The 10,323-nt window shown below is 43.9% G+C and overlaps 1 protein-coding gene across 1 annotated transcript; it reads right to left on the bottom strand.

Moving 5' to 3' along the window:
* Positions 1-4,911: 4,911 nt before the first annotated feature.
* fam241a (family with sequence similarity 241 member A) lies at positions 4,912-8,034 on the bottom strand. The gene is made up of 2 exons (XM_080012857.1): positions 7,802-8,034; positions 4,912-6,218 (listed from the first exon to the last, which is right to left on the bottom strand). The coding sequence occupies exons 1-2, from the start codon at positions 7,913-7,915 to the stop codon at positions 5,892-5,894; spliced, it is 441 nt and encodes a 146-aa protein (XP_079868983.1). The 5' UTR covers positions 7,916-8,034; the 3' UTR covers positions 4,912-5,891.
* Positions 8,035-10,323: the final 2,289 nt, after the last annotated feature.

The raw sequence follows: 10,323 nt of genomic DNA, 5'->3' as shown, positions 1-10,323 counted from the left end.
CACATACATATACATACTTCCATACATATATGCAGTGAAATGTAATGCAACGCACCCGGTGATAGCACACAATATGTCCTAGGAAAAAGTACAAAAATAAAATAAAATAAAAAGTAGAAAATTCCTTTCTAATAGACCGACTAACTGACTCCTAAAACGTAATACAGTAAGTGCAATACTTATAGAATAAGATAAAAGATATATAGAATAAAATACAATAAAAAATAAATTGAAATAAAATGGAATAGGTTGAAGTAATATGCCTATGTATATACAGATATGTGCATTTAAAGTGGCATGTGCAGTCATTGTGGACGAGGATGTCGGGATCCTGGTGCTGGGGAAGGGGGTCCTTATGCAACATAGGTGTCGCCACCCTCCTCCTGTCTCAATATCATGTACACTTGTATTTCTTGTTTTCCCAACGCAGTCATGATACATTTTCCACGAGAGTACGAATCCACATACATCCACATACAATTAACAGAACAGCAATGATAGCAACGCTGACCAAGCATGATAAAATGAGGCCTTTTCATTTGGAAAACATGGAGTCGAAACAAACAGTGATGTGATCGTCTATTCCTGCATTTTCTTTTAGTTCTACACTCACACAATTCCTTCGACTGGTTCCTGTGTTTATAAGCACATTACTCCATGCCCCACAATCAATATGGGTACCTTTAACATTGTCCAGCCACCAGTTACTCGTTAGTCTGGGGATGGAGGAACACACATATTTCTCATTCCACTGGTACTGCTTCTTTCCTGTGGAATCACACTTTATTATGGAACAGACATCGACCTTGAATGGCAGGGTTTGTCCTTCATAGGCCTGAACGACGGAAACTGTTTCTTTCGTTCGGCCCCACTCTGCGACCTTTGTTATGTACTGGTCATGCGATAATTGGGCTTCCACTTGGTAAGAATATGTATACTGTGCAGGGTCCAAGACTCCTTTGACTTTTACTACATGTGAGGTGGCCAACACTACCTCCCAAGGTCCAGTCCATCTTGGCCCGGCCACTTCCGTTTGTGGACCTTGATGTGGAGGTCCAGTCTCCGGGACTTACCACCACGGTGTGGTGCAGTCTGGGGCAATGTTCTTGACCTGTGAATACAAAACTCAAGATACTGTGGTCAATGCTTTGACGTATTCAGAAAAACCTCCTGGAATTAATCAAAAGTGGATGATTTAGCTGGTAGTCTGTGAGGACCTGGCATGGGGCGGCCTGTCAATATCTCGTGTGGACTAAGATGTGTTCGACTATGGGGACAGGCTGTCTTGGGGTTGTAGGGAGGGGGCGGGTTCCGGTGTGACCTTCATCGGGTAGAGGGACGAGGTAGTTGTTCTCCGGTTTCTAACACCACCCTGATTGGGATTGAATTTCCCAAATTCTTGAGCATGAAACTTTGGCTCTGTTCTGGCCTTGAGCACAGCTGCAGCTTCATTACGGAGCTCAATGGTGTCGTGTGTGGGGGATGGGGTGTTTGCCATTATGCCTTTGAATGGCAGAAGAACAAAAGACAGGGGAAAAAAAACAAACTCAGATGTTCAGATCTCAATCCGTTTCTGGTGCAGCTCCACCAATAGTGGTCTTATAGTGGTATTGGTTATCACAGGTCGACCTTCTTTCTTTATTTTATTTTATTTTATTTATTTTATTTTGTTTTTTCCAATCCTCTCCCTTTGTCTAAAGCAATTTGAGGAGATTACCACACACTCACACACACACAAACTCTCTGTCACACACGCACAGACTCTCTCAAACACACTCTCAAACCCACACATGCTCTCTCAAACACACACACTCTCTCAAACACACACACACTCTCTTAAACACGCACACACACACACACGCGGTACCTCTCACATACACACACATGCACACAGCCGGCAATAATATTTTATGCTTAGTATTCTAACACAGGGCCATTCACCACTAAATGCTTGGCTTCTTTAAAAAACTGGGCCTTTCACCCCTAAATGCTTGGCTTCTTTAATAAAAAAAAAACGGGCCTCTCAACCCTAAATGATTGGCATTTTAATAAAAAAAAAAAAAGGGCCTCTCACCCCTAAATGCTTGGCTTCTTTTAGAAAAACAAAACGCTTCTCACCCCTAAATTTAAATTACCAACTATCGACTACCCTTCTGAAGCCTGAGTTTAACACTTTTCATCACCAGACATCACTCAGTTTAGGCACACTGGAGGTATTTTCAACAAACGTGCCTAAACGGTACGTGGAATTACTTCGCAAGTTAACACATTTTATATCACCAAACGTCGCTCAGTTTAGGCACACTGGATGTATTCTCAACAAATGGGCCTAAACGGTACGGGGAATTACTTAGCGAGTTAACACACAGCCGCCTCGAAGTGACCCATTCTCTTAACTTCCTTTACTACCGTTCTCATCAAACAATCCAATTTCTCATCTCCACAATATTTAACAATTATTATTCATGCATCATTCAACAATACATCCCCCCAAACCACAAAGTTGTTTGTCCGCCTTAAACAGTACAACACTTCCACCTAAAATATTCCTATCTAATCTATGCAGACTTCATGAAATGGCTCTGCTCACCTTTAAGCAGGTGCCCATCGAAGTATCGCAACCGTTCAGGCTTTCGGAACTCCTCTGCAGTCTGTAATGGGATCACGTCCGGGTCACCATTTTGTCGAAGCTTTGAGCGAAGGAGAGTTTATTGGACGGTTTGAGAATCTACCATTAAACCTTTTTACGTCGACGTAGTGAGTTCTAAGCTGCGTGTCTCATCTAGCAGACAGTTCATCCAGAAGTCCGTTTAACTTTATCCCGGTCAGAGTGCCCATGCTGAACCCTGTCCACTGCCGAAAGCGCCAAAATGAGAACATGAGCATCAGAACTGGACCATGGAGCGATAGAAGATGGCCTGGTCTGATGAATCACGTTTTCTTTTACATCATGTGGATGGCCGGATGCATGTGTACCATTTACCTGTGGAAGAGATGGCACCAGGATGTACTATAGGAAGAAGGCAAGCTGGCAGAGGCAGTGTGATGCTCTGGCCAGTGTTCTGCTGGGAAACCTTGGGTCACTGTAGATGTTATTTTGACACGTACCACCTACCTAAACATTGTTGATGCCAGTGGTCTCTTTCAGCAGGATTATTTGCCCTGCTACACTGCAAAAAATGTTCAGGAATGGTTTGAGGAACATGACAAAGGGTTCAAGGTGTTGACTTGGCCTCCAAATTCCCCAGATCTCAATCTGAGGGATGTGCTGGAACAACAAGAGCTACCTTGCAACTTAAAGGATCTGTTGCTAGTATCTTGGTGCTGGATACCACAGGACATATTCATCACCTGTCAAGGTGATGAAGGTGTCAGAGCTGTGGTGGCACCTACACAATATATATTTTTGACATTTCCATGCTTTCAATATCAAAAGTAATTAGATCCCAGAAGATCTGGGACTTGGCGGACTGCGAACGCAAAGGGTGCCTTAACGATGCCGTATTCTTTAATATAGAATACACCCTCATGTCTTCAACTTGGAAGCCAAAATAAAACCGTCGGAGTGTATTGGGATTGGTACAAAAACACTCATGTAGTCCAGCAATTCAGGATCCAATAATTAAATCACAACGCTGCATAGAAACGGGCAGAAGTTTAACTTGACAACTTAAGAAATAACAATGGACAAATCTAAATCCGATCCAGCTTCTCGCTTAGGAACTCCTCTACGCAGAGAGGAGACAGAGGATGACATGGTGCCTGGTGCTGGAATAGAACCTCAGCTGCTGAGACAAGGACTAAACCTTGCTCTATCAGGTGAGCCATTGGGGCGCCCTTGGCTAGTGCTTTTAATGTTGTGGCTGATCAGTGTATGTGCGTGTGCATATGCATATTGTATATACGTTTCGACTTCATTGCGTTCATTACTTCTTTTTCCACAAGTTTCTTATTTACACAATTGACTGGGAAAACAGCCATGTTGGTCATTTCATTGACGATGATAGCAATAATCACATACTGTATATCCAAGGTAATTAAAATATATACATTTAATATGTATTAGCTTCACTCTCACAATAAAATTACAATGCGGAACTTATCAAGTCAAGTATCGGTTTCATATCGGACCGCTGGACAGTGATACTCTTAGCCGCGAGTCCTCAAATTAGCCTGCTTCAGATCAGGTTATCTCCAAGGCATAGGCTGCCGTGGTAACCTAGCTGGCATCTTTGCTCGCGGCCTCTTAGGAACCCGCTTATACCAAAAGTTAGTCAGGCTAGCGGAATTTAGCCCTGCTTATGACGTGTGACTTTTAGGGAATACCCCCCTGGACTCTCCTGGCACCTACGCCAGGATCCTGTTTGTGGATCAGCACCGCATTCAACACATCAGCCCAGCTGTTCTCCAGGCCAAGCTCATCCAGATGAGCGTGCCCGACTCCACCTGCAGGTGGATTATTGACATCCTAACGGACAATAATCAGCACTTGAAGCTGGGGAAGCGTATCTCGGTTCCCCAGACCATTAGCACTGGCGTCAGCTAAGGCTGCGTCCTCTCCCACACAAACGGCTACACCTTGAGACTCCAATAAGTCAAGCTCCTGACGTTTACAGACTCAAGTTGTCTCATCTCTTCTTTCGGACTCATCTCTGAGGGTGATGATTCTGTCTACTGATGGAAGGTGGACCACCTGGCTTCCTGGAGCAGCCAGAACAACCTGGTTGGAGTTCAACACTCTGAAGACAATTGAGGTGGTGGAAGACTTCACACCCCCCCCCCCCTCACCATGTGCCACTCTCCAATCAACACTGTGGAGACCTTCGGTTTCCTGGGCACCACAATTGCTCAAGGCAATGCCTTTCATGTACTTGCCTTGAGGTGCAAATGGGTTTCTTCAGAAACGCAGTATCAGATCAAAACTTTTTATTAACTATTTATGCATTTAATATAGAATACACCCTCATGTCTTCAACTTGGAAGCCAAAATAAAACCGTCGGAGTGTATTGGTAGTGGTGAATTAAAAACAAAACGGCATGACACACACGTGAACGAAATAAGCTGAGTGGCAAAGAGAGACGCTCATTATAATACCTCTGATATTTCGGCATGATTACAAATAACTTATGCAACAATCCACGTCCAACAATCCCTGCAATGTGTGTGGGACTTTAGCTCCCCCTTTGAGAAGTCGAACTGTAATCTCTCTCTCTGTCTCACTCTCACTCTCACCTCAGTCATAGTCATGAAATTATGATTTTGTCACATAGTGTATACATTTTTTTAATTATTATCACATCTTATTTGGAAAACGTGAATACGTTGTAGTCCGATGTGATTCTACATAATAACTTTGTATGTGATTCTTGAATATGGAAATGTATACACGTATGCGCAGAAAGGATGACGTATGTACTGGAACATCCTGTCCAATTGTAAGTGTAATTCATGCTGTGATCACCCAACCCCAGATTAGCGTTGGAGTGTTAGCGTCAGATTACCGTTGGATGGCACAGTAAGACCCATTAGTGCAAACCGCACAGCGTGTTCTACACCTTCACAGGTGATCATTTTGTTGAAGTTAAACTGGTTTACAGAGCTTAAGATCAAACACCAGACATATCCCTCATTCTACGGTAGCATAGTGCAGCAGGCCGACTCCACATACTCTAGGAGCATAATTTGAAAATCTTCCTGTCCATCTATCTGCGCAAATAAAGGTTGTCTTTTTTATTTTTTGGTTCCACACCTGTACTTTTCCCCACTGTTGATGTTTTGATAACCTAGGCAACAAAATAAATGTTAAATGTTCAATTCAATCACTTGAGCCAAAAGTGGCTTCCGCTTCTCCCTGCAATTCCTGGGGGTTAGCTTGGCTCACCCCCCTCGACTACTTTTGGATGTAGATGATGATGATGCACAGAGTTCCCACTAATCCAAGCGACTGGATACCTAGAAACCACAGCAGGAACCAGAAGAAGACAATCACTACAGGCTCCACTATCTTGTCCCCAAAGTACATCTGGCTGAAACCGGCACTGCGCATGCACTTGTTGAGCATTCCAAACAAGGTCCCCATCCGCTCGCAGTCATCTAGCAGGGGCTGCCTTGTTGTGGGGTCTTCCAAGTGGGGCCAGCGGGCTGTGGGGTCACAGGACAGTGGCGGGCCGGCCCTAGGTTGACCGGGGCGGCGTAGTCCTACCCCTTCAGGGCTCACCTGCAGAAACAAATGTGACCAGGATTAGTTCTATCCACACATTAATACAAATAACATTTCCAAACATGCAAAAATTATCAAGGAAACATAGGCACTAAATATAGCATGCACCATTTATCTTATGCTAATCATATTTATGGTAGAATGATTAAATACTCTTAGGCCTTAATACGGTAATTGATAGGTGAGCACTAAGAAGAAAGCCTACATTTCACTTTGCTCACAATAAGATTTTGCTTTCAATTGTCCTGTTGGATAGTTTGGAATATATGTTTTTTGGATAATATTTCCCTTAGTTCTTCTTACAATGCCAAGGGCAGTCATTGGAATATGCTACAAAGCATTTTACTGCATGTTCTACAACTATACAGAGCATGTAACAAATAAAACTCTGAATTTAATACAGTGCTAGTTGCATTCAATTTGTATTGCATTTTGATTTTCTATATATTTCTTATTATAGATTTAATAATAGAATAGAATTAGCAGTTACAATTATTTAGCACAATCCAAGGTTAATACTAAACTCAGTGTAAACGCTGACTAACTTGACTTACAATTTAGTTAATGCTGATACTTTACTAAGTGTCAACCTGCAAAGTGTTAATGTTACACTAATGTAGTTGTTACACTAATCTCTGTTGCAATGTAGCTTGAATGTTATTCTCCCTTGTAAGTCGCTTTGGATAAAAGCGTCTGCTAAATGACTAAATGTAAATGTAATGTTAAACTGGCAACTGACAGTTGATATTAGTGTTGCAATTGAGTCAATGTTAACCAGTCTGTGTATCAAGTATTACTAGTTACTGATTACGAGATGGCATTGAGCATAACATATTATTTTGTATAGCTTCCATACACGAAGTGTTGACACTACAATATAATGTATCACTAAGAAATATAAACTGAATCAAAAGAACAGTACACTATAGCTTGTGTAGTTAATTATATTATTATTTGCATGACTTCCTGTCATGTAAATAACAACAGAATGTTGAATACATAATAATACATGATCGCTTAGCCCTAATAGATGGAAGATAGATAGATAGATAGATAGATAGATAGATAGATAGACAGACAGATAGACAGATAGATAGATAGATAGATAGATAGATAGATAGACAGACAGATAGACAGATAGATAGATAGATAGATAGATAGATAGATAGATAGATAGATAGATAGCAGCGTATGGCATTCGCAGATAAGTTACTTCGCTGAGTTCCATTTGCGAACAAGTCATTTACGTCTACGTTACGTCGACAATGTATACACTTTACTGACCTTAACTTAAAACAACACCATTTTAATTCTTGTCTTGTTTTACAATTCAAATGAATAGAGTACTTAATTGCATGCTAATGTAACATACTTTCTCACACAACACACTGCCCGTTAACTTCAATTAATAGATCTCTACATACATTTTAATTCTTTACTTCTCTTAGAGTCACCTTGACAATCCTAAACTCGGGCAGTGTATCGAATGCAAGCCGGTTCCACGTGTATCCAGTTTCAATATTGGATGGCTTTCAACGCGCCTAGCTTGCTCGTTGCCTGCTGGTGCACTGCTGTTGTACCTGGTGCTGTCGGTAGAGGCTCCGTCTCGGAGCGGGAGGATCGTAGCATATCGCTTGTCCTTCGCGAGAGAGGACGACGTAACAGTCGTTCGCCGGTGGCATCTCGGCTGACATTTCGAGTGCTGTCGGCGTGACTCCACGGAAGACCCGCCAGCGAAATCCGCATACGCTTAAACGTCAAAATGACAAGTCTTAACTTCCCTGGAGTCAAAACACGGAACGTGACCACCCACTTCCTGGTCACGATGACGACGCGCAACGTATCGAAATGAGCCTCGTGAGGTGGGTTGCCAGGTCCCGCAAGAGAGTCCAGCCTAAACACTTCTCAAAGCAAAAACACCGACTCTTAGCCCATAAAAGCTCATTTGTTTTCTGTCCCAGTCTAACCAATCAGGGATTTCTCTTTTATATTAGCACATATTACATTTACTATATTATTTTCAATATTTTATCGGTTCAATTTACATGCGAATGTAGCAGGAAAGAGAAGCAATGTCAATCAACTTACTTTTCACAATAGATGAAGACCTGGATATACCATGTGTTGCTGAGTATTATATTATAAGACGTCACATTGTATTATGTTATATACTTTAATCCCCCCTTCCTGATACACTTATGTTTAACTTGCACTCGTTCAAGGCAACCGCATGCACCCCCTTTCAATGGGCTATTCTTTCGCCAACAATCGTGTTTCAAAGTTGCTAAATTTGGCAAGTAGAAGAAGAAGAATCTTTTATTGTCACACAGCACTACAACACATGCACGCACGCACATGCTTTGGATGGTGGCCGGTGAAATGAGGCCTCTGCTTTTGACCCATCCTGGCTTGTCCTTTCTCTGGGGGCACAGCCAGGAGCAGTGGGCAGAATTCGTGGACGCGCCCGGGGACCTGGTGATGAGTGTCCATCGCTGGTCAGACGGTGATGTGTGCATGTTTTTGGTGGGGGTCCTTACTGACGTGAGGTGGAGGAAACCCCATGTGAGCACGGGGAGAACATGCAAACTTCACACAGAAAGGCCGGAGCACGGTGCCAACAGCGCCCCAGGCGGGAATCGAACCCAGGACCTTCTTGCTGTGAGGCAGCAATGCACTGCTCGGCAACCGAGAAGTCAGTCCTCTGTAACTACCAAGCATAGAATATACATAGCTAATAATATAAAATATAAGCATGTGCCCAATACACACACACACACACACACACACACACACACACACACACACACACACATCATCATCATCATCATGTCCTTATATGTGATTTGTGATTTCTTATTTTTTATTATTATTGTTTTTTTTAACCTGTGCTGTGAGCATGCTGGGCATACAACAACGAGTATTTATATGCCATTGCATCTAGGACAGAGTTAGTCTGCAAGTGGAGTTCAAGTTCTTAGCCTGCAATGCAACTCTTTATTAATTCTTAAATCATCAAATCATGTAGAACGACAAGAGCACAGTTTTAGATTATAGAGAACCACCACCAACCCCACTCTTTGGAGAACTATTTATCTTATGTTTGGGTCTATAAAAAACTGATCACTACTCCAAGAGGGGGAGAATCACCATGGGTGAGACAAATAAACATTGAACCAAACAACATTTACACAAAAACATAAACATTGGAAGACAACATGTATTGATAAACAGTTAATTAGGTCCAGGAAAACTGGAACTACAACTGGTACTGGTCACGTGGCCTCTTCCTGTCATAGTTATGGCAGTAAATGAAGGAGGAAAGGAGAGTCGAACTGGAATCACTCGCACCCTGGTCCGGTGGAGTGTTGTTTGGAGTAGAATTGGTGTGCGAGAGTATGTGTTCTAAACTAATATGGGTGGGATTAAAATTTCGGGACAGACAAGAAGCACGCTGGGGCAGGAGCATGACAGGCAAGATGGCAGCTGCCCGCCGCATCCCCACCCACACAGCTTGCACCATACCCATACCACAAGCCCTAGGCCTATTGTGTGGTGTATGTGCTGAGTATGAGTTTTGGCACTGGGAGAGATAGGCGAATCCCGACCAGATCGATGCAGGGGACAGCACCCCCACCCACAGCCTGAACCCCCAGCGACGAGCGCCCCGCGCACCGAGAGCGCCAGAGGACAGGTACCTCGGCAGCCCAGTGTGACGACAGGAGACCGCCCCCCACCGAAGGAGGCCACATGGTGAGCCCCGCACCGAGCACAGCCAGCCAGGTTCAGGACCCTGGTTGACAAGACCAGACGGAACGCCTAACCAGCCCTGGCACGACACGCCACCCCCCCACAGGACGCAGAAGGACACACAAGCCCAGCCATCCTGCCCACGGGGCGGGCAACCCCAGCGGTGCGCAGACCCACCGACCACGGGGCCGAGACCCGAAACAGCAACCCGCAACCCCCGCCCCCAATCCGAGCCTCAAAACCCACAATAACGCCCCAAACCAACACACGGATGCCAGCGGCAGGTACTCCCCAGGAGCACGGCCCCCACCCCCAGAAACAGGCCAGCTCAACTCAGGTAAAGGAGCGGGCGCCA

Source organism: Zeus faber, assembly GCF_960531495.2.
Source record: "Zeus faber genome assembly, chromosome: 13".
In the NCBI taxonomy this organism is placed as follows: Eukaryota; Metazoa; Chordata; class Actinopteri; order Zeiformes; family Zeidae; genus Zeus; species Zeus faber.
The sequence above is the reverse complement of the archived record's forward strand: the minus strand, read 5'-3'. Positions and strand labels throughout refer to the sequence as shown.